This window comes from Malaclemys terrapin, chromosome 8, assembly GCF_027887155.1.
Source record: "Malaclemys terrapin pileata isolate rMalTer1 chromosome 8, rMalTer1.hap1, whole genome shotgun sequence".
Taxonomy (NCBI): Eukaryota; Metazoa; Chordata; order Testudines; family Emydidae; genus Malaclemys; species Malaclemys terrapin.
Window position 1 is genome coordinate 12,499,449 of NC_071512.1, and position 24,614 is coordinate 12,524,062.

The following is a 24,614-nucleotide window of genomic DNA, read 5'->3' on the forward strand; positions in this document are numbered from 1 at the left end:
GATTCTGTATGGAAATAGCACTTCAGGCCATCCTGTTCATTACTCTTAACTGTCCATGTCCAGTTACAATGTTCTCTTGAGATGTCAGAATTTAGATAAGCATTTAAACTCCACTGTAAATAAAACCACTTGCAAATGTTTTCTGAAATAGAATTAACAAAGCATATTTTTATTCAAAGAACAAAGGGTTTCTTGGGGAACCAGGCTGAGTGAAGAGTTGTTGAGTTTCCTCCAAACTTCATATTTACAAGGATAATTACCCTTGGAGTAAGTTAGTACTTGACACAGTTCTTAGTTGGCCACAGGCAAATACTTAGAAATTACAAAATCTCTTCAGTGGCTAGTACTTTCTAACCCTGTTTCAGTTTTGCCTGCAAAAGATAATGTGGCACAAATGTGGGTTTCCCAAAAACTGGGTAAGCTAGTTACAGTTAACCTGAAACTCTTTTTAGCCATGTATCTTAAGACCTGCCTCTAGCTGGTACAAAGCAAAATCTGAACTGCTGTAGGCACAGGAGAGTTATGAATTTTAATAGGAAAAGCTAATTCCCAGTTTGACCAAAAATGACTGACTTTACCAAAATTAAACTTACTGATCCAGCATGTCATTAGTAGCTGGCTTTAGGCAATTCTAAACCCGCTTGTGATGTAGCTTTATTAAACATGGCTTCATGTGTCTGCAAGAAATATTTCCCCTATGTACTGTACACAATCACAGCTTGTAGATTCTTCATTATTGCATACAAAACAAAGCAAATGCTGTATCTAGTGTGACTTCTTTTGGACAAAGCCACTTGCAACTAGTTAAACAGTAACTGGTTTTCTGACTTTTACGGTTCCCTTATAGGGAGAAGGAGATGGATGTGTACTAAACATTTGAGGTGTGATCTTAGCTTATTGCATTCCATTTTCTGTATAAACCTTAGACTAGAATTAACCTTAATAAATATACTTCTCTTCATTTTAAAGGTCATGGTGTTGCACTAAGTGGTGTTAAAGGGTTAATGACCATTGTGTTAGAAAAATCTAGTTTATTTAACGAGCAACTTGACAGCCTCTAGAACGCTCCGTGAATAGCACCCGTCTTGCTAAACATTAAAACTTGAAGTTGCTGGTAAACTTCCATGTAGCTGCTGCGTAAACAATCTATGTAGAGAACATTTTAACATCTGACTCTGTGACTGACTGGCAGTTTGCACTATAAACAGTTTCTCCGTCTACAGTCCATGGAACTGAGTGACAAACAGTGGAGAGTTGGGGATAGCTATTAAGAGATGGTCAACAGCATGAAAAGTTGGCGAGCCACTGCTGTAGCACCCAAGCAAACTTGCTCTCCATCCATCCCTTAACTGGCTTCCTCCAGCCTGCCAAAGCATCTCGAGGGGTTGCTGGATAATGGGTCCTTGGTTCAGTTTAATGGTAGCATCATTGGAGCATCCTAATGCTACCAAAATAAATGCTCTTGATGACGCATGGGGCCTCTTCTATGCAAGCAATGCAGTTAATCTTAGACATGTTAACACCAAAAATCTTCTGTAGGAAACAGTATACTCTTTAGGAAAGAAAATGAGACCCAGTGCTATAGTTAGTGGAGTAAGTTAATCCTGTTTCGAAGACTAATATTAAAGCAAGGTCCTGGATCCTTAGATGAAAAGTGGGGAGGGGCAGACTAAAGAATATGTATTGAATTGCCCTAATTGTAGGTAATGCACCTGAGAAGCAGTATCTCCTCTGGTGTGAGAATTGCTGATCTTCAATGGATGGTTTGATAATCCAAGATGTTCATTCATTTGCAGGATTCTTGTGACTTCAGAATAACACTCTCTAGTCTAAAATGCCACTTGGAGCAATGAGCTGATATTCTAACTAGTCTAGTGTTTTAAAGAATAAATAAAAAATCATAGCATAGTGCTGCAGGGCTGTGATAACTTCAGCACTTACTGAGACAAGGAGAAGCGCAGCACCATTTCTACCCCAAGAAATAGTGTTACCCATGCCATTCCAGGAACATTCAAGACTGGTTTTGAGGCTGTTACCTACAAATCTCCAGCTTGTAAGTAGATGTGGAGTAGCTTGCTCTAAAATGATTTCCGGCTGTGCCTGTACCAAAGTTTGGGGAAAGTAGTGTGGTTTTTTTATTTTTTTTTCTTCAAAGCAGAACATGCCCTCTTAAAATGCTACTTGCTGCCTTAAGTGAGTTCAAGTAGCAAAGCTACAGAGGGGAGTTTATGGGTGCCCTTGATTTGAGGCACTGTCAATAGAAATCTGTGTGCTAAAGACCACCCTGCTGGGGAGATGAGCATAGGCAAAACTTAGTCTTTGTGCCTCTGAGCTGTGTGTGAAGGGAGAAGCAATGTGATAAGTGCTGTGTGGAGGTCTTTGGAGAACAGGCCTAGTTAAAGGGACTAAGGTAGGAAGTATGCTCCCTGGTTCTCCTTCCACTAATTCTGAAAACTAGAAGTGTCGGGGTGGGGCTGCTCCATCAAAATAGCTGATTATGCCTCTGTTTAGGGGAGCAACTCTTCATGCTTTAGCTGGGGCCCTAATCTACTGCCCAAAAAGCACCTGCTCTGTATCCTACTGTGTTCCTGTTTGGGTGAGCTGGAGAAAAGAACCCTGCCCATCCCACCCCCAGCACAAGTCAAGGTAGTTTTGGATTAGTGGTTCCCCTGCACCCCCCCCCCCAAACTTTCAGCTAATCAGCTGTTGCTAATCTCTCAACTCTTCCAGTTTTAACCAGATTTAAATCCAACAGCTCATCCTTTAGCCTTTACACATCTTCCTTTATAAGTGTGCATTAGAAATGTCTCTGGGGAACTGATTGGCTCAGGAGTTATTACAGGACTACAGGTTTCAGCTTCTGCGGTGCCAGTTCAAAACCAGCCGAGGGCAGTAGGAGCCTGTGAAATATTAGTTGTCTTACTTTCAGCAGATAAGGTAGGGTGAACTTAACCAGAGTCAAGAAGGGATTGGCGGTTTCTATGGATATCAAGAATAGCCAGGGTTGTCCTAACTAATGAAGGGGGAAAGCTTTGGAAGAAAGACTAAGGCTCATGTTTAAGAGCTAAAGCCAGTCTACTAGAGAGCAGGATGAGATCCAGGGGAGCGGGTAGGGATAGTGCATATTTTATAGCTGCCTATTGCAGAATTCTTATGCTTTTCTCGAAAGCATCTAGGTTTTTGACTGTTGCAGGGGGGAGGATATGGGACTACAGTGACATACTGGACTGCTCAGATCAGTCAGCTGTGTAAGGAGGTGGAGCAGGAGCTCCCCTCACATATAAAGGTGGTAGTTCTAGGTTATTGGGACATAGCATGTGTTGAGTAGAATACAGGAGGCGGTAGCCCAGGCTTCTGTCAGTGATGTGAATAAATGGGCATTTTTTATCAGCACTACATTCATTTTCAAAATGCTTAAAAAGAATGAGGCTGCTTCTGTCCCCTCTGAGCTGTGCTCATGTTCTTTTCTCTTTGGCTTTTTCCCCTTGACATGTTTAGTAACAGATACAGCTGTTAGCTGAGCCAGTCCAAAGGGTGACTGAACTAGGCCCTTGTGCATGGAAAAGAGGATTGGTGATATGGAGAATGCTAGTAGCTGAAGCAGCAGATTTCTTTGTCATTCATATACTCAGTTAGCTACACGCAATAGTCTAAAAAGCCCTGCTGCCTACAGGTGGGGAGGAAACACAGGAATCTTTAAAATAGTAAGAAATGAGCTCTTATGATATGATTTTATAGGATTATAACCTCCAGTGGCCCTTTTTGAAGGGCCAGGCTGGCACGCTTCTTTATTTATAAACATATTTTGAACATAAAAGCCAAAAAATACAAACTCAGTGAAGTAAAAAAAAAATTACAGTATATGGTGGATAGTTATTGGACAAATGAAAGTACAGCTGCAAAACACTTATCCGTGCTACATACATACAGTGGTTTTACTTGACTTAATGAAGTGGTATTTCTGTGACTTCTACATTCAAACAGGAAATCAAATGGGTAATTTAAAAAAAAATTGAAATTGTCATGAGAACTAAATCTTGCTGCAGTAAAAATTTACAGGCAAGGTTTTCTTTTTTTAAAAAAGTAAAACTTCCTATAGCATAGCTAAAGACTTTTTTTTTATTTTTTATTTTTTTTGGTATTTAAAAAACTTAAGATCTGTGTTTTGGCTTCCTGTGGCATGTTGTAAAAGGTGATAACATTTACTCAATATTTTTCCTTGGAATGGGCAGCTTCAAGGTCTCCTTGCATGTTTCGAATAATAAACAAAGTCTGCTCTGTTACACACACCAGTGTAAGTTGGAGTTACAGCCCTCTACTCTGCTGTCTGAGAGCAGAGGATAGGGTCAAAAGCTGAATGTGTACATCTATGCAAAATATAATTTGCCTTGCTTTAAAGTCAGAAGAAGGCTAGAGGTTAAGGGCCACGTTTAGTGATAGTGTACATCAGTCAGAACATGGGTGTAAGTTGCAAAGGGATCTAATCCTGCTTCCAGAACTAGGCAAACATCACTTGCCTACTTTGGGGGGGGAAGAGGAAAAGTTGTAGGAGGAATAGGGGGTGTTAGCCAGAGGGCCACCAAGCAGATCCTGCAACAGTGGGAAATGGAAATCAACTAAGAGTAGACTGATATCAGGCAGCCCTTCCCAAGTTAGTGCATCCCTGTACTATGCCAGATGCTGCCATGCACTTCTGGGGTCCCAATTAGCATTAGACTAAGTGGGTGCAACTTCCACTGAATGCTGAAGTCAATGGTAGTGATGTCTGTTTACTCCAGCATTGAGTTTGGCCCTTGGTCAAAGGGTGCTCGTTACATACAGCAGGACTTTCCCCAATAGCATCCTGGGCTGTTAGCTAGCCACCTCTGTTTGTCCATTTGTACTCGCCTCTCGTGTCTGCTGAGGGAGTAGGTTACATTTGTTTTGCACAACTATTGTAGGTGCAAGTTTCACTTGTCAACCCAATTTTTTTTGACTAACCTATCCAACCACTAACCCATGCTATAGCTGAACCATATATTGTGGTTTTAATATTATTACTACTACTTGTCACGTCCACAGCACCTTACATCTGAGAATCTCAAGGTGCTTGAAAAAATATTAGCATTCTCATTTTACAAATGGGGAAACTGAGGCACAGAGTGGTGAAGAGACTTGCGTAAGGTCAGTCAGTGGTTAAGCTGCAAATAGACACCTACCTCAGCTTTAACCACTTGGCCAGGCTGTCTTCCACATTGGTTGGAAATCATTCAAATGCTACTAATTCAAATATTGAACCAGTGCTACACCATTAACGCTGGGGTGACTGTCAGCATATGCTTTTATTTATATGTGTGTGGCAGTTTAGACAATGCCAGTGGTCTGAGGGTTAAATAGGCTCTTTTAGAGTAACTTCCATTAGTACTAATGGAGGTTACAGTTGTACAGAGAATGGAGATTAATAAAGCAACCACTTTAGATTTTCTTGTAAAGAATTTGCATGGTCCCCTCTCCTCCCCCCCAAAAAATCTACAGCAGCTTGAAGCAACAGGAACTAAATGGGGTGGAGGGAACCAATCACTATAGAGCTCTACACTATAAGCAGCTTTCTGATCTTCAGTCTCTGATATAGAAACCTATTAATGAGTTGGAATAAACATATGTAAAAAAAGTTTTTGTTGCCTTAAGAAAAAAAATACAAAAATAGTTTGTCTATTAAAGGTCCTTTTAAATTTCTTGCAAGCCTATATACTACTAGTTTAAGTTTGTATTCAGTATTCTAAATCCTATCATGTATAATTAAAAAAAAAAGTCTCTCCTCTTCTCTTCCCTCCTCCCCCCCCATGTTTTATGGTACTTTTCTCTTCACTCTATAACAGGGGTTCTCAAACTGGGGGTTGGGAGCCCTCTGGGGCCTATGAGGTTATTATGGGGGGGGGGGGGGGGGAAGAGTCATGAGCTGTCAGCCTCCACCCAAAACCCCACTTTGCCTCCAGTATTTATAATGGTGTTAAATATATTTAAAAAGTTTTTAATTTATAAGGGGAAATCACACTCCGAGGCTTGCGATGTGAAAGGGGCCACCAGTACGAAAGTTTGAGAATCACTGCTCTAGAATAGGTTTTTTATAAAGCAGGAAAAAACCCACAAGGGTCTGGATTCTGATCTTAATTACAATGGTGTAAATCTAGAGTCATGCCAGTTACTTTTGTGGAATAACTCTGGATTTACATCAGTGGAGCTGAGATCCAAATCTGGCCCCTAAAGGTTTTTTGTTTACCAGGCTCAAAATATAAATATCAGAAATCCCTAGACACTTGAGCGAGAGACTGTATTAATGTTTGACAGCCACTAAATGGGAAAGGGAGCAGAGAGGAAATCATTTGCATTGTAAAATCTACAGTGTAACTAGCTAGTCGAAGCTGTATACCAGCTCATTTCACTTATAACCACACCGAAAGCTTGATCTTGCACTGCAGAGTGACACCTGAGGTTAAAGGGGATGGGGAGCAAAACCCTGCAGCAGGGACTGTGTTCTGCTTCAAAATCCCTGCCTCCTAGGGGAGAAAGGCTGAAAAGGGAAGAGTGGAGGTAAGCACCTCATTAATGTGATGAGCATCATGCTCAAGCCCACATCCCCTGTTAACCCTACCCTGGGTTTGTAAGAGTAAGGCAATGAGTGCACAGGGGCTTGAGACTTACATCAGCTCTGTGCAGCCAGCCATGCTTTGACCTTACATATAGCCTCTATTTACACTTGGGCTGATTCTTAATAATCTCATGGACCCTGCTGCAGCTATTGTGCCAGGACTTGTAGGATCAAGGCCTTAATGGCAGATGGGGTCTACTTTGAGCCTTGCAAGGTCCTCCATTGAAGGGGTCTGATTCTCCAGTGTTTACTGTGAAGAACTTGAGCAGCAAGGAGGACTCTGCACCTGACTGACATGTTACTATTGTATTTTAGCTCTATAACAATGAAACATTGGCTAGATAGACCTTCAAGCAGCCAGTCCAAGCTTCCTTTTCTGCTTTGAGTGCTCACTGTTTGTCTGCCATTCTGTATGCTAAGAGAACTTGACATGTCTGCAAAGACCTGTTACCTGTAACCAATAATTTCTTGTCCTCGAACAAGAAGTTTAATAATATTTACCTAATTTGCCTATATTTCACTTTTTTCTTATAAGCCCGTCAAGAGTGAAATCTAGCTTCCCAACATTTAGCTCTCAGACAGAGACAGGCTTTCCTAACTCCATGGTGAAATAGCTGCCAGAGATCTGTGACTGACTATGATTCAAAGCTGTTTGGGATGCAAGAAACAGAAACCAATGCTTAAGATTTATAGCACCTACCATCTAATGTAACAAGCCAGGGAGTTAGCTTTCACTTTCAGCTACTTGAGCAGATGATGCAGTAAAAGGAAGCTCAGGGTGGGGATGAAAGATTTGTTTACTGATTGGCATTTTTAATTTTGGCGAGTCCTCATTTCACCCTTTTTATGGAGGGAGACACCATTTTTCTATCTTTGCTCTAGATAAAAACGTTGACTATTCCAGCATCTTTGAATCAGTTGGGGGCTCAGGACACAGCTGTCCCTTGACTTTGAAAACACAGTTTTACAGCATGATGGGTAATTTGGATGAGCCTCCAGTCCATTTCAATGGGCAGCAAAACCACTTGGTAAAAGCAAAGTGCCCCATGCATTAGTAAGTGTTGACTTGTACAATGTGGTCCTATGTTCCTGTTGATGGCACACTGTACTTTGAGGAGTCGCTGGATGCTACTGACACATCTGGCGTGGATGAGCAGTGAGTGGTCAGTCCAGAGGAGCATGGAGCGCTTTTGACATGAATAGAGGTGGGGAAAGGATTGCGTTGTTCTTTGTGTGCGAAATCAGCAGATGTAGCAAGCTTGTCTGAAGTAAAAGCAGAGGATATGCATTGGAGTGTATCCAGAGGAGAGGGAGGGGAGTCTATAGCACTTCCATCGGAAGAAACTGGGCTGGAACAGGGTCCTTCTCCTTGTAAGTACCGAATGCACTTCTTTTTCCTCCTAAGAACAGTGAAGAGAGTTATCTGTAAATAAAGGGTGAATTTACAGTGTCATATATTTAAAATGAAAACATTACAGTATTCACTGTAAACAGAGGGCACACAGCAGAAATGAGTGCTAAAGACAGAACATCAAATTACAAAATAAAAAATAAAAATTCAATTTATTTCAATGCTGAGCCAACAGCCTCTCTCTTCTGGGCCTGTAACTATTGCTCTCTGCTACTCTTTGTTAGATAACTGTAACTGGGCTGTCCAAAAGTATTTGGAGCTAGCCTTTGGCTGACAGACAGTGTGCAGAACAGAAGTGGAGGACCAAATTCGGGTCTCAGCTGCACTGGTGTAAATGCAGAGTAACGTCAAACCAAATCGGCATAACTCAAGAATTGAACTGGGCCTGTGTTGTCTTTGATTACATTCAGTTTCCAAATCTTGTCAGTAGGTGGCAGCATAACAGCATTCAGCCTTACTTTAGGCTGGTGGATAAAGAACCAAAGGCCCTAGCAAATGAAGACCATCTTTTTTTCAGTGACAAGAAGATAGTTGTTCTATAGATCTTTTATACAGATCAGTAACTTTAACGAGTTTAACCATTTTGATATCTAATAAGAATGGACAATTAGACTAATCCAGAATGAGCCAAAAAATAAAGCTTCAGCTGATACCATTATTCTCAACACCTCTAGTGTGACTATTCAGAGCTCAAAACACAAGTCAAGTGGAGTATATGAGGGTCAAGAAAACAAGTGCTAAATATTATTTTGTGCCTACGTGGCCCAAGGTCACTTCTGGGAAGATGGGCAATGCTGCATTTGTATGAGAAAGCTGGCACTGCCTAGGGCTGGGAAAGAGTCACACCCACTATAGAAGTGGGTCACTGCGAGGGGAGACCCCTTCAGTTAGAGGTGCTCAGCCTTGGTAACTTGACAGTGAATCGGGGGCACAGAAAGGGCTGCCGTTATCTGGCCCAGACAGCAGGTCCTTAAGTGAGGGCCCCTGTGATAGGGTGTAAAGCCCACACTGGTACCAAGAGGGTTAGCAGGAGTCTGAATGCTCAATTAATGCACCTGCTAGCACTAGAGAGGTGCCAAGTAGGTAAATTAGCAGAGCCACCTGGAAGTGAGTCAGGTTTCCTTAAAAGGCTTGAGAGGGTTCAGCTGGAGATGACCCTGCTGTCTGAAAATGGGTTTATAGATGTCAGGAGAGAGAACTTGGAAAAGCAGTAAGAGGGGAGATAGTTCCAGTGGTGGGTCTCAACTGGGGCCAAAGCTCTGGGGAGATGGTGCTGGTGTTCAGCTGAGGAGCAGAGTACTGTAGAAGGCTTGTGAAGAACTCCACTTCAATGACAGCAGTGGTTTAAGTTTGAACTTTTGGTTGGGGATTTGGAGAATTCCAGGGGAATCCTGCAAGCCAGGCCCTGCAGGAAGGGTAAAGCCTGAGACCTCTGGTAGCTTGGGGGGCAATGTCAGTGTGTGGTGAGCCTAGGAAGGGGCTGATGTACTGGCTTAGCAAGGAAGAAGCTCAAGGTGGAAGAAGGGGGCCTGAATGGACAGACCTTGCCTGCTTGTAACAAGGTCTCTGGGCTGGAGGATCTGGGTTCCCTGGTTGGCAACAAAGGTTATGCAAAGACCCTGCAAACCAGGAGTGGAAGGACTAGCAAGCTGGGACTTGGGTCAAAGAGTTGAGTATGCTGGACAATTGTTTGTTGGATTTTTGGTTTCCCTGGAAGAGGAGACACTTTAAAGTGACCTGGCTGGATGGGTTGAGTCACCAGAAGAAGCATGTCACCACAGAGCCTGACTAGCTGTTGGCAGGGGACACCGAGAGCACGCTATGCCACAACCAGCCACAAGGAGGTGTGTCAGTGGTGAGTCCTCTTCTACAGCTCCCTTATTCTCATCCTTTCCAGTCCTGTAAGTACTTCAAAATACTGGTTTTACAGAGCAGTAGGAAGGGAATGACTAATGAGGGTGTTTGGACAGCCGACCATGCAATGTTCTGGCACTCAGACCACACTAAGCCGAGATCTAGCTGGACCACATAAGCTAAGCAGGTACTTGGCCAGGATATAGGGAAAGCCCAAGTGTTTTGGGAAGTGACATGGTGCTGGTAATTCAAAGGGAAAAGTGTCACCTACTGAATCCAGAGTGAGCCAGTGCCCAGTCATGGTTCTGAGATCACTGCTGCTACTGGCGGTTCTTTCAGATCGGATATAACGCTTTCAGATCACTCATGGCCTTCTCCCAAGAATAGGGGTGTTATCCCAGTTGGATTTTGTCACTGAGGTTAATTCCCTACCTCCTTCCCCATGGCTATTTCAGTAGGCCATAGACTCCTTCTCTTTTCCAAGTTGTTGAGTAATGTGGGCTGTGGGTTACCCCAGAGATGGCTACACTTGAAGTGCAGGACAAAAAGATTTCTCTCTATACACGTATTTTAAACAATCAGCTGGTAAGACCTGTAACATGTGTTAACATTTGTTAGTAAATACACGATCATTTTTATGGTAGCTTGACAACCTACCAATAGTTCGTTCTGAGAACCCAAGAACGAGAGCATGTTGGTAACATCCCTGTTCAGTGGAGGAGGAGGGGTGCACCAACCTGAACTCTTCTACGGCTATAGTTTGAAGTGGAAACAAAGGCACAAGGAAGAATGATTTGGGAACAATGTAGTCATTGGGGAAACAAGGAAGGATAACTACAGCGTTCTGCCCTTCCCCTTCAGGATTAGCCAGGGGAAAGGATGGCAGTTTCCCCAGAGGATCGAAAAGAGGCCAACATTTTCAAAAGTTGGACTTAAATTAGGGGGTAGGGCGCTCATGTCCCTCCATTCTAGCTGCAGTGCCACCCACTCTGGTTCTTCTACCTGATCCACAAGAGGGGATCAGGTAGAAGACAGAGACCGCCTCAGGCATAGCAGATGGCCACCCATGGCTCCTCATGGAAGAACAGATCTATCCCCAGTGCTATTCTGAACTGCTTCCTCCATCTGCCCACCCTGGTTCCTCCTGAAGGGGACCCTCGATCCTGCCTAGGCCTCCAGTGTCTCTGAATCCCAAATTCTTTGCACTGGCTGTGCAGTGCCTGCATTAAAGCACAACCACAGAGCACTCTGGGGCATATCTAAGACTGAAACGTGCTCCTGCTCAGCCATGAGTAGTGGAACAGGGACAACCTTTTGGAGGAGGAAAAACTGCAGGGGAGGGGACTGGGTGGGTTGGCCAGAGGAGGAAAGTGGTCAGAAGATGCCAAATTCCTTCAAGTCTGGGATGCTAATGAATCTAGGGCCAGCATTGTCCCTGGGGAAGGCAGAAAGTCAGCAGAGTCACGAATACATAGAATTGTCTGGCCTGTGAGTGTCTGGAGGGTAGAACGCCTGTTTATACTGGTGTACAGGCCACTTGCAGTTGTTGGTTTAATTAGCTCAGGAAAAGACAGCAGCTGCCATGACAACTCCATTGCTCACACTTCAACCAATGTACCTTCTGGGTGAGGAAAGCTGACCATGAATTGTCCCTGTAAGAAGCTCTGATACTGGTGAGGAGTGTAATGGAGGTAGAATAGGGGGAAGTGTTGGACTGAACCCTTAACCAAACCCTTGATTCAAAACAATCCGTTCTACACCTTTTCTCAATGGACTGTGATTAAACAGAGCTGGTCAGATGTTCGGAAAAATCCATTCTCAAATAAAGAAAATGGGTAAATTCACAGCAAATATTCACTAAATATTCCACTACCTCTATTCTCACATGACCCCAGTCTTATGGACCAGATCCCTTTGTAGGACAAACTCTAACCACTTTGAAAAGCAAATCCAGGCAGAAGAGAAGGGTACTTGGGTCATACAGTCCACCCCATACATCACTGCAGAAGAGTAGCTCCAGGGGCCCCATTCATTCACAGACTATGAGGAGGGATGCTTCAACAGTGCATGTACTAATAATCATCTTCTCTGTAAACTTACTTGGCAGTGAGTCATTGACAGGTTACTCCATTGTTCAATCTATTCGGAAATGCTAAGATTTAGCCTACATTTAGTTATCTGTAAGTACGCAGGAGGAGTTAAGACAGTATTCTCAGTGTTACAGCAAGAAGGCCTGGACTAAAGTTATCACATTGCTCCCAGTTCACCTGGTCTCTAGGATTTCTATATTCAAAGTGTCAGTGCTGTGGTTCACTTTAGGGTGAACCAGCAGATATGGTATTAAACATGACAGTCCTTGTGTAAACTGAATGTTCACCTGGCTTCTAATGGGATAGAATTTTCCACTGTAGACAAGCCCATGGTGAAGTCCTTTCCCCATGCCACCTCAGGCACTTGCTGCTGTGTGTGAGGTAGGTGTAGGAAGAAAATTGACTGCCGTATTTTATACTCAATCAAAAAATCTGTGTGGGGGAGGGGAAAGGTTAACGAATTGAATAACTCCCTCTTTAAACAGTAAAATTATAAACCATAAGGAGACCTGCCATGCCTGATTAGATACATTAACCCTTGAGGCCTAAAATTTACATGTAGGCTATGCAACTTAAAAGATAAATGGACACAATAAAAATACACCTCATGACCCAAGCTGTGGAGACTTCAATGGATTGCTTAGACTAGTTCACCAATTACATAGATTCCACTATCTTTCCTCTAAATGTTGGGGCTGGAAACAGAGTCTAATAGAACCAAGCTTTCCCAGATGAAGATACAACTTCTGAGGGGACAAAACATTTTAATCAGTTAATTCTCTCCCATTTTGGAATGGATATTCTCTGGAGGTTTCTGTCAGAGGCAGATGTCAATGATGAGAAAGCATACACTTCTGAAGCCCCCAAGTTGGCTGTTGTGTATTAGTACCTGGAATTGCAGAACAGCTGCTACTATACAGTATGTGAGATGTCAGGGTAAAAAACAAGAAAGCATGCTAAGGTCTTAGGAGCACTCCAGCAATGCGTGTTAGTTGGTAAGCAACATCAGGCAAAGCAAAGTGTTAGCACTGCATCCTAATTAAGAGATCTCAAATAAACTTGGGAGTAAAAATACGAACACTGCCCACACACCTAGGAATTGTGCTCTTCAGGGCTGCATGGGAGACCCGGATTCAACACTTTGTCCTGGTCTGTCAATTCCCTGACTGGCACTGCTGCTAGGAAAGGCCTACATCACACAAGAGGCTCTTTGACCAATTTTAGGTGCAGCATTCAGCGCTGCCAAGGGCACCCCAGTCGTCCAAGGTCAGAAAGGTGGTGATTGTGGTGGCATCATGAGGGTGTGTTGTATTAAAAAGGGAAATGAGGAATTTTCAGGGCTATACAAAGAATTCCCCCGGGGAAAGATCAAATACAGACGAGGAGCGATTTTGTGTAGGAGGAGAATACAAGGGGTTAACTAAGACTCTTTATGACCAGTGATATGCTGGAAATTGGACCAATCTAACTACACAACTTGTATCAGGACACTGCCCGTTAAATAGCGCGGTCTCTGAAGGATAGCCAGTATCTGACATCCTGGATCAATCAGAAGAGAGTGTTTTTTGAAGCTCCAGTCTGGAAGCCCCCATTTCCAGCCAAGAATGTTCCAGCATCACAGGCTGTGATCAGCCAACATCTAGGCCCCTAATAGCTGCATATTCCTTTAGAGATTCAGGTTATTTGCTTTTTAATACAATGCAAATAACTTTCAGGTTTTGCTAGACAGAAGCCAAAAGATGGAACTATAATGCCCTGTGACTCAGCAGACTGTACTGAGAACCATACACACCTCTACTCTGCTCAGGCTGCATTTACTCCATAGATGGTTGTCCAGAAGTAGGTCATGGGCCTCTCATGCCTGGGACTGCTTAATGACACTCTGACCCAGGTACTACTCATTCTGTTCACTTGTCAAGGTATTTCATTCTAGTCCCTCATTCGTTCCTTGGAAGCCTGAGTTGGTGGAGTCCTCAGAACATCTCATTGCGTGGGGCACTAACTGTTCTAATGGCAGCGTACTACAGTAATGTACATTTTTAGTCCCAAAGGTAAATAGGGAAAGGCAGCACTTTGGGTACGTTGTATGGGCCCTCAAAGTGGTGGCCATATAGGGGGGAAAAGGGCTCCACATCAGGTCCCTCTTTGGAAATAGGAAGATGGGGAATAAGCATTTGTGTTCCTCCATTCCACATGTGCACCATTGTAGGAACCTCTGACCCTGTAGATCAGCCTCCCAGGAACAGTGAAATATGAATCTTAATAAAACACGTAAACTATTACATGCACTTCACCAACCTGCTATAAGAAATACGTGTCGAATTTTGGGTCTAGCAACCTTGACAACATACGTCCCTTTAACTCTCTTCTCTTAGAAATTGAAAAAATTTGGGGGGAACCTTCAGCAATACCAGCCCACAACAATGATACCCGGGGAAAACCTTCCCAGTTTGGAAGGAACAAATTTTAGCAATGCCAGTAGTTTGTTTTGTGTGTTAGGAGCCAAGGGCACTATAGAAACATGCATGAAAAATAAAACCACATACAGGGGGGAAAACAATGCGCTGAGGAAAAGGCACTAAAAGCAGAGTAGAGTTTCTCTGATACACACCTGCATGGGCCGCACCAGTCCGTTTGTTGGTTGAGGCCAAAGCGAGCTCTGCATTTCTTAGGAGAGGCGGGATCTGAACACAGAAGCATGCGTGGCGGAGAATGGGCAAGACAGAGGCACAAAGAGGAGGAGGAGGAGCAGGAGGAAGAAGAAAAGATGCAACATCATTTCAGCCACTTAAGACAAAACTAACAGACTAAAATCCAATTCTTCAGCAACGGAACTATTCAGACCCCACTTTCCTGTAAAAAAGGGATTGTTAGGCAAGTATCAGGCTACATCTACACTACGGGTGGGGTGGGGTGGGGGGTCGATTTAAGATACGCAAATTCAGCTACGTGAATAGCGTAGCTGAATTCGACGTATCGCAGCCGACTTACCCCGCTGTAGGGACGGCGGCAAAATCGACCTCTGCGGCTTCCTGTCGACGGCGCTTACTCCCACCTCCGCTGGTGGAGTAAGAGCGTCGATTTGGGGATCGATTGTCGCGTCCCAATGGGATGCGATAAATCGATCCCCAAGAGGTCGATTTCTACCTGCCGATTCAGGCGGGTAGTGTAGACCTAGCCTCAGAGAGATTACACCCAGTGTGGGGGACGGGGGAGATGTTTGGGAAATGGCCTCATGTTACAGATGTTGGAGACTTTGGTCCCTCCCACCTCTGGTGTTCTCCTAGCTCAACTACTTCTCCACAAAGCCAAGTCCAGGCAGTCAACACTCAGTTACAGGAAAGCTAGGAATTTACCTGGAAATTAATTGCTTCTTATGGAACGTCAAACTTCTTAGATTTGAAATGCTGCCAAATCAGACAGCCACCCATTGCCTCCTGTATTGAAATCTTACTTGCTCCCTGGTTAAATGGCCGCCCAAAGAACTGAGTCCTCATATATATTAAAACAGAAGAGGAAAATACTGCAGAAGCAGATTGAAAACAAATAGCACCAATGAGACCCATATGGGACAATTCCATTCTGCTTCCCTAAAGTCTCTCTCTAGTTCTAATGGACAAGCCACTCTTCTGCATGTACTGCCCTAAAGTCCTGTGTAGTGTTGCTGTGTGACAATAGGGGCTGATTGGGGTAGTGCCCTATTTTCATTTAGATACCTGTGAACTTTTCGCACTAGTGTAAATGAAATCTGGGCAGTACCTTTGTGTCAATGTTACTCATTCACTTTCATAATTGCCAACTTTTCCTGCTCTGTGCCGTTAATCAGCAGCTGCCTTCCAGCCCGAGGAGGGCTGCATTCCAGTGGTGGGTGAAATTATTTATTTTTACACCACGTATATTACATGAAATCTTACATTTGTTATCAATCTAGGCAAGAAGTGAGATGAAACATTAACTTACTATAAGAAATGTGCAGTTTAGCTTCATGAGAGACACAAAGCATATGCCTTGACATTTTCTCTGGATGTGATATAACAAAGGTCCATTAGTACAGATAACTTAGAAATGCTTCCAAATTTAGGATGTGAATAACTTTGGATTGTGTGGGTGTGCACACACATCTATCTACACAGTGAAATCTGCACTAGGTCCACCTCCAATAAAGAGCTCTCTGTTGTTAGCAACCACATTAAAGTACCCCATGGTTTTCAGTGCAATTTTGTTTGACTTTTAGGCCACTTCTACTACAAAAAGATTTGTGATGTGGTCCCTGGGGTGGCCTTTAAAGAGGTTTCATAGCTCTTAGATGCATCAATATTGCGTATCTAACGGTTAAAGGCATCACTTCTGCCTAAAGGATATTGGTGCCTCCTGCCATTCAGAACCTACTGGAGCATTTCCCCTGAATATCTCTGTGGCAGAAGAAATTGTAGGGGTGACGTCTATTAAAAATGATTTATTAGCCACAATCTAGTTTGACTGCAGTATTGTAGCTGTGTCAGTACCAAGATATTAGAGACAAGGCGGGTGAGGTAATATCTCTTATTGGATCAACTTTCACTGGTGAAAGAGACAAACTTTTGAGCTACAAAGAGCTCTTCAAGTCTGGAATCCCGCTTGCTCAGTTTTCATAAACGCCACCCATGTGTTTTTAGGAACAAGATAGTTATAGAAGAAATTTACTGTGACTTTAAAATATGCCATTTTTTAGCTTTAGAAAGCTGACCGAATGAGCTAAAACCTGGATGGCAAAATACAACACCCAGTGATAAGCTACTGAGTAACATGCTGAATTCAGTACCAATTAGTTTACCTGAATTGGAGTCTTGCTGCTTTTCTCTTGCTCGTCTTTTCTTTTTTCCCTAAGATGCAAGAGGGGAAATAATATTAGTTTCTTCTCTCAGGACTGGTGGAGGCTGTTCAGTATTATGACTACAACAATTGAAAGGGACAGTCATAGGGCATAAGTAAAATTCATGAAGCGTCACAACATCTGGAGTTGTTGTTGCCCATGAGGACTGAACCAAGCACCTTTGGAACTAAAAGCATGAGCCCTCTTCTGCTTATATTAAAAAACCCAGGTCTCTTAGTTCAGGGCCAGTAGCAAACTTAAACCTCCCAACATGACCTGCCCAGTCTGATATGTACATCTCCCTTTTTGTCATTTCATTCATCACAGATGATGCAACGAGGGGCCTTGTACAGAACCAGACAGCTTTCTGTGGCACCTGATTGGCCACTTGCCCATCAATAATCCACACATTAGGAATTAAAGGTGTGTGGTTTTTTTTCAAAGCTACGGTTGATAACTTCAGAAAAAGGTTGCTGGTAAAACCAACCTTTCCTTAGAGTTTTAGAGATGTATGTACAGTCATGGTTAAGCTACAGTTTAGTGAGTCGTGGCGAACACAGGCCTGCGTGGTGTAACAAAAGCATAGGGAGAAACCACTGCTTCATTTTCTGTCTGGTTTAGAGCTATCTGTCTTCACAATTGCCAGAGATTATCTAGTCTCTGATATTCATTTTGAAGAACCTTGTTGACAGTTGGAGACAGCAAACTCTACTATGAAATACCATGTTTTTAAATACAAAGGAAGAGACACAGAGTCCTGAACAACAACTGTTATACTTTGTCTCCCCTTCAGTGAGAGAAGTGCTCAGGCAGCACAGTGGGGGCTTTCCTTTGCCAGCCATATTCCCAAATGCAAGCACATACCAAAACCAGTGATTTATTCCACAAATCAGACTGTGCAGGCTTAGGGATCTTCCACAAGGTAGCCGCCAATGGGCCAGCTGAATCGTTGCAGGAATGAAACACTGCTTCTTTGATCTGTATAAATGCCAACTCAACACAGATGGACAGACAAAAAGATATAGCGCGAACCCTCGTGGAAAGGGAACATACTGGTAACGACTTAGGACAAGTATTTCAACATACACTGGAAGTTACGGGATGCAACACCATTTTTCAGAAGTCACCAAATCAGAATCTCTCCCCACATGCAGTAATAGATATTGTGTATAGACAGACAGTTCTGGGCATGTAGGGCCAGATTGTGCCTTGATGATCTCTGAAAGTGCCAGGGGAGAGAAGGAAGCTACAAGGAGCCTCCTGCTTTGGGTCCCTGTGCAGCAGAGAGTCACCATCATGGCCTGGCCTTGCAGCAGGGAGGGACCTGAAAGAGTGTAGAAGCCTGGTGCAGCAGGAAACTTGGAGGTGGAATTTCTTCTTCCTGAAGCTCCTCTTGGAGGGATGTGCCTAAAGGCATGAGTAAACTGATAGGGAGGGATATCGCTAACATAGGTAGCAAATTCTATAGAGAGGCTATATCTTCCTCAACTGTCATGAAGGAGTTACTAAAAATGAGAGGACGAGCAGTTCTGAGGATGCCACTGACAGATAATTAGCTGTGACACTCTGAGTACCTTTCCCAGACTGGAGGAAGAGCTCTCTGTAAGCTCTAAAGTTTGCCTCTCTTGCCTGCAGAAGTTGGTCCAATAAAAGACATTACCTCACCCACTTTGTGTCTCTAGATAAATCATCGTCAAGTAGTTAGAGAAGGAAATGCCCCAGTGTGGTAGATCATAGATCATAAACTCCGGTCACAGGAGAATACGACCCCCAGTTAGATTAACAAAACACTTGATCGTAACCAAAAAGCAGAGAGGTGATGATTTGAATTTTTTTCCATTCTGAGGCTAAGCACTAGGCACATGGAATGGAAATCAATGCAGGTGAGATGGCCAAACAGTTTATTTATCTGAACACCCACTTTTCCAACTACATGTTCTGGTCCCCTTAAGTGAAACCATAGCCACTGTTTTTAAAATAAGCATTTGCTCAACTATCTAGGGCCTGTTTTTCACGTTCCATAAATCTACTATTTTCTGGAATATATTTTCCTCATTTTTCAAAGTCCTGGAATCCAATATCATAAGCACTTTGATTATTCCACAACAGGCAGCAAAGATGGTGCATAAGACTTCCATATAATTTAAGAAAAGTGATTAAGAGTTTGGAGACCACTGAGGCCCTGTCCACACTCCAGCTTTTACTGTGCTCAAACATGTTAATTGTTAGCAAGTGCTAACACTGCTTCCCTGATATTTGTGGGTATGGTCAAACCATGTTATGTAACTCTAGTCTACGATCACATCCATGTTACAAATTCAGCTGCACTGAAGGAGCTGGTTAGAACATAGCGATAACCCTCCTTTGGACTAAACTCCATCTGAGCAAAATAAGGCTGGCATTTTAAATCCAAGGCACTCCATTCACTGTTGCTTGTCAATGAGTGTCTGATGCCAGCTGTCCTGCTGGCACAGGCTTGACTTATGGGTATAAGTCGCTGGATAGCGTTGAATGCTCACACTCCAGCTAATGTTCTTGAAGATCAGGAGTAAAGATACCAGCACTACTGGGCTGGTCCCAGACTTAACTTTTTCCAATACCTCAATGGAAAAAAAACATCGTCCATTTGTTGCAATTTCTTCACGTCTGTCTCTGTTCTGTTATGTTCCATAATAGAACAATGTCCAATGACATACCGGGCATTGACTTTAAAGCAACATTTAGCCCACACTGTACTCTGAAGTGTAGTGAGAGGATTAAATAAATTCCATAGCCAGTGAGCGATTCCATGGCCATGGAAGTGTGAAAAGCTCAGGGCTCCTGGAATTCTGCAGCTAACACTGGAGTCGGTGGGTACAGAGTGGCAGACAGCTACACGTTCTCACTGCTGCAGAGTTGACTAACATTCGCTGCAGAATTCTCTTACCCTTGCCGCAGAAACTGGCCCTGAAGTGCCGCAGAATTCCAGGGGCCCTGAGTATAACTGAGTGTGTTCACGGGCTGAAGAGCCTGAAGACTGAAGAGCAAAGTATTAAAATAGTAAAAATGGTAAAGTTTTAAAATAGTAACTGATCTCTTTAAATAAATCCAATACATGCACAGAAGGTAAACAGTGTTGTCAACGCCCCAGACTTTATTGCAAGTCTCACAATGGTGGTTTTTAAAGTCCCAGCTCATAGAATTATGGTATGAGAGAATCTCAGCAGACAAAAATAGCCCTCAGGGTTGCAGGGAGAAGCTTGAAATCATGAACCTTATATATTTGGAGATCTACCCATCAAACAGCATAAGGCAAACAAAAAGAACCCCAACTGTATTACTTTTAAAATATCAGGGATGGTGTGTGTGGGTTTTTTGTTTTGTTTTTAAGGCATGACTCTTGAATGCTTGGGGTTGGCAAAGCTGGGTATAATGAGATCCGAAGAGGAAAGTAATGCACTTGATTGACAATACAATACTAGTCCCAACCTTAAATCAGTAACGGCGAATCAGCAAATCCCTTCTTGTTGCTTCCCAGGTGTGCCAAAACTGATTCTTCAAAATGGCAACTGGCTGGTTAAACAACCCTAAGAGGTATCTTCTTTCTTTCAGTGTGTAGACGTTCAAGAATATGGTCAAGATAAATTCATATGTTGCCTGTGTTACTAAATAATACAGTAGATTATTATTTTCTTCAAACTCCCTCTCTTATTTGGGTTGCCAACACCATAGGGCAATATTTCAATTGACTCCTTGTCTTCCCCTTCCCCTGTGTTATCATTGGAATTGTTTTACATACTGATAGTTCTACTCACATTAGCGTTGGGTCTAAACTGCTGAACAACATTCTTTAGCTTCTCCCAGTGATTTACACCAGCAGTAAGTTTGGCCCATCATTATTATATTTTTTTAAATGAATAGAACAAAATATGCCCATGCCCAACTGAGGCACTGTGTGATCTTATTACCGTAACTCTGGCCATTCCTCACAACTTCCCTTCCTATTGCTTGTCACCTCACTGCATCACAAAGAAAATGAGACTAAAACCTTTTGCAGAAGGGACCATGCCTTTTTATGTTTCTGTGCAGTGCTGGGCGCATTTTAGAAACTTGTAAAAATAAAATAGATTTTATCTTCACGCTAGTAAAGCAGTGCACTCTAAAGGAAGCCTATGTTAAGGCTGAACAGAAGAGCTTCCATGGGATTGACAGCATTCTGTGCGGCTGACGTATCGCTGAAGAGAAGATGCTCTTCTTAGTGTACAATATTTGGTGATAACAGCCATGACCACATTAGTGTTGTTAAGGACTCTTAAAAATAGCCAGTTTTGTGTTTTTTCAATTCTCTCTTCACTGTTCTGGACCCGCCTATCAATTCTTCTGTTTCTTCTGCCCGTTAGTAAGGAAACACATTTTTATCCTCTACTTGCTTCTCTGACACAGAATGCATAATAACACCCTTTGTGTCCCAATGAGTTCTATTAACAAGCGCACAAGAGCTGCTGGAGCAAATCTGTCCTGTATGAAAGGGCTGCTTGCAGTGCTGGCTTTGACCTGTGACTTCTTATATGACTTCTTGTGGTTTGAGTGAAGGTGGAAAGCTCCTAATCGCGGTGAGCTTTTCTTCAGTGTGGGAGTAACTGTATTTCCTGTCTCATATCAAGTCACGTGCCAAGGGCGTTGACCTAGATTCCTCCTCCCCATTTGAGTTACAAAACTGGGGAGACAGAAAAGCGTTTGTTGTAGATACAGTGAGAAAAATCACAAAGCAGCCGCTTCCTGGCTTTGGGCACTTCTGTCCCAAAACAACTTTGGATGAGCTGATGAGCAGACTGCTAGAGCCTAGATGGTCAGCAGAAGATATGGGGGCTACTGGAGAAGTGCAAGTAGGGTGAGAGAATGTTTCCAAAGCACAGATGGCACTCTTTTTTTTTTTTTTTTTTTTTTTGAGGAGAAAAGATTCAGTGGGAGAAATGCAGAACGAGGCGGTTTTGTTAAAGGAAGCACTCCATCTTCGTGTGTGTGTGGGGGGGGAAGCAACCTGCTGTTTCAGAGGCTGCTGGTGTTGCCCTGGCACTCATAACACCACTGACTGCTGCTTCGGATACTGGTTTAGCAGCCATCCCAGGGGAATACACGCCACTGAGAACCCTGAAGAGCTACATGCAAAATTCCCCCATGTATGTTCCATCAGGAGATCCTTGGCTGAGGTTGGTGGAGTGCCACAGAGAGAGATGCAGACTTATGGAAGGAGGAGTCACCTGGAGAACAGCCATTCTGGGAAGCCAAGGAGTGGCTATAAACACAGTTGGTGGCGTGATCATTTATCTTAGCAGCATTAGGAGAGAAGGGAGCAGCTAAAAGAAAATGCAAGACTCCCACTGACTGCAACGGGCTTTGGATCAGGTCCCAAGCTAACTAGTTAGGAATTTCTATCTAGCCTCAAAATAAAGACTAGAAAAGCAAAGCTGAATGTGCACGTTTGTGTAGCACTCTTACTCCTACAAAACCTCACTTAATGGGGTTGCCGCTTAAATGATCAGTACAGCTAAGAGAAAATGGGGAAATGATTTATTTTTTATAGTGGCTCTTCTCAAATGTGCCACAGATTAAAAAGTAAAGAGGTGATGAGACTGTTTCAGACAGACGACTCTACACCAGGGTTTAGCTACTGGAAGCTGGTACTCGCCTGAAAGTTAGTAGTCACAGAAACATTCCTGGAATGGTCAGGAGAAAAAAAAAATCAATTTAGAACACAAAGAAAATGGTGCTAAAGGGACATCAGGTGTCTGCTTTAAAAAATACTCTTTAGAGTCTAATTCAAATAAGGCTTTGTGTTTCAAAATTCTCTCTTACTTGATTCCAAGAGATTCAGTTCCTACCATCTATGAATGACCTAACTCTGCTCCCATTGAAGTTGCTGGTAAAACTCCCCTTGATTTCAACGGGAGCAGAGTTTAGGCCAACAGGGAGCATTTTTGAAAATCCCATCCTCTATAAATATAACCACCTAATCAAATTTCTAGACAGAACAAAACAAATAATATTTCACTAATGTTTAATGAATTGATTCAGAATTGTTACCAAGGCTGTTGGATCCTACTGTTCTAGGAATCTAATCAAGATGAGAACAAACATACAGAGAATTGGAGAGCAGTTAGGCTATATGAGAGAGACCCAGATGTGGCTTGTGTGACTATGGCTTTGTCTACACTGGTGGTTGCAGCATGTAGGGTGTGCATAGCTGCAGGCTGTGTCCATATTGCAGAGTGTAACTACACCCATCGGGGAAAGTCTCTGGCAGGGGGAGGTGGCAGGGAAAGGTTCCAGCAGCAGGGAGGCAGCAGGATGCTACACTGCTATGAAGGCATGGCTTGGGTGTGTAGAGAGCCAGGTAGGGTACGTACGCCAGAACCTTAGGATGTCTTTACTTTACTCACCTAAGCAGTGCCTCACCAGCTACGCTGCTATTTATACCCATGCTAGACAGCCATGCAGTGTATGTATTCTACATGCTGTCCTAAGTGTAGACATAGCCTATGGGTACTTGAAATCCCAACGTTCAGTGTGCTTCATGGCCTTCCCCATTGGTTACTGCAGATCATGCTTCACACTGCCAACAACCACTGGGGAACGCTGCTCTGACATTGCATGTGTTGAATCCAGTAGTGACAGCTGAGATGTTTACAGAGCATATTTCTTGCTGTTCTATTCAGCAACCTTATTCTGGACGCTTGTCTAAAATGGTCATTTAAAATAAAAACACCTGCCCCTGGTATCCCTGTTCTGACTGGAGAATCATGGAAGAGTTAGGCTTAGCACACCGACAGTCCCCCACTACCGCAGGACCAGGACTGACAGTGAACTAGAGCGAGGCGGTGGGATATCCCACAGCCCCGCTGAGAGACGAACCGCTGCCATGTTTGGATGTTCCTGTTTTAGTTGAACACTGTGAACATAACATTTGTTTGGGACCCCTTTAGAATCATAGGATCGGGTAAAGACCTATTAGATCAGTGAGTCTGTCATCCTGTAAACGCAGCATATGATCCCAGATTAGACAACATTGTACTTACCTTTATTTATGACAGCAGCATCATGAATGGATTGAAAGTTAACCCAGGTAGGCAGCTAACCTAAGGCCGGGACTAGAATCTGTACAATGAAGATCATTATCTCCACTGTTGTGGAATTCTCTCCTAATGAATGGCAAGCAATATTGGAAAAAGTCCAAAGGCCACCAACTCCGCTGATAATAAAGGTGTCATAATAATGGCCAAGAGAGGCTATAACCATGGTAAATGGAATTAGAGTGAAGAAACAATAAGGATCCCATTTGAAATTCCCCAAAGCTCATGGAAGTTCAGTAACTTTCACTTGTTACAGTATATTTATAGCTAATTAAAACTACTGGTTAATTGTTATATATGGGTGGGAAATGCAACAGAATCAGCTTGTGAATATTTTATGCTCTGTAAAGTTAAGGAAACAGAAAATACAAAGACTGATATCACCAGTAACTTCAGGGCACTGACTGATGCTGGGCAGTAGAGCTGCTTCCGTACATGAGGCCAGTGCTGGCAAACGTATAAAAGGACTTTGTCTAGTTTCACACTGGTGTAAATCAGGAGCAATTCCTGTGAGATCAGTGGAGTTACTCCGTTATAAAACCGGCTTAAGTGAGAGACACATCAGCCCCAGAGCAAAACAATATCGATGTTACATGTCATGTCATTGAGTAGGGATATTTCTAATTTTTTAGATTAAATAGTTGTTTAAATTATGATACAGTACTATAAG

At 43.1% G+C, this 24,614-nt stretch overlaps 1 protein-coding gene across 8 annotated transcripts in view; it reads right to left on the reverse strand.

Moving 5' to 3' along the window:
• Positions 1-826: 826 nt before the first annotated feature.
• The window catches only part of TCF7 (transcription factor 7), a 120,416-nt gene continuing 96,628 nt past the window's right edge, over positions 827-24,614 (reverse strand). For 2 of the 8 annotated variants that reach the window (XM_054036776.1, XM_054036774.1), the window contains 2 exons: positions 16,797-16,845; positions 7,858-8,028 (listed from right to left, as the gene is read on the reverse strand). In XM_054036776.1, the coding sequence (XP_053892751.1) occupies positions 7,949-8,028; positions 16,797-16,845 (129 nt within the window). In that variant the 3' untranslated portion in view covers positions 7,858-7,948. Of the gene's footprint in view, positions 8,052-14,594; positions 14,668-16,796; positions 16,846-19,761; positions 19,852-22,368; positions 22,532-24,614 lie in introns of those variants that run through there. The other 6 variants (XM_054036768.1, XM_054036769.1, XM_054036770.1 and 3 more) reach the window with 6 other exon arrangements.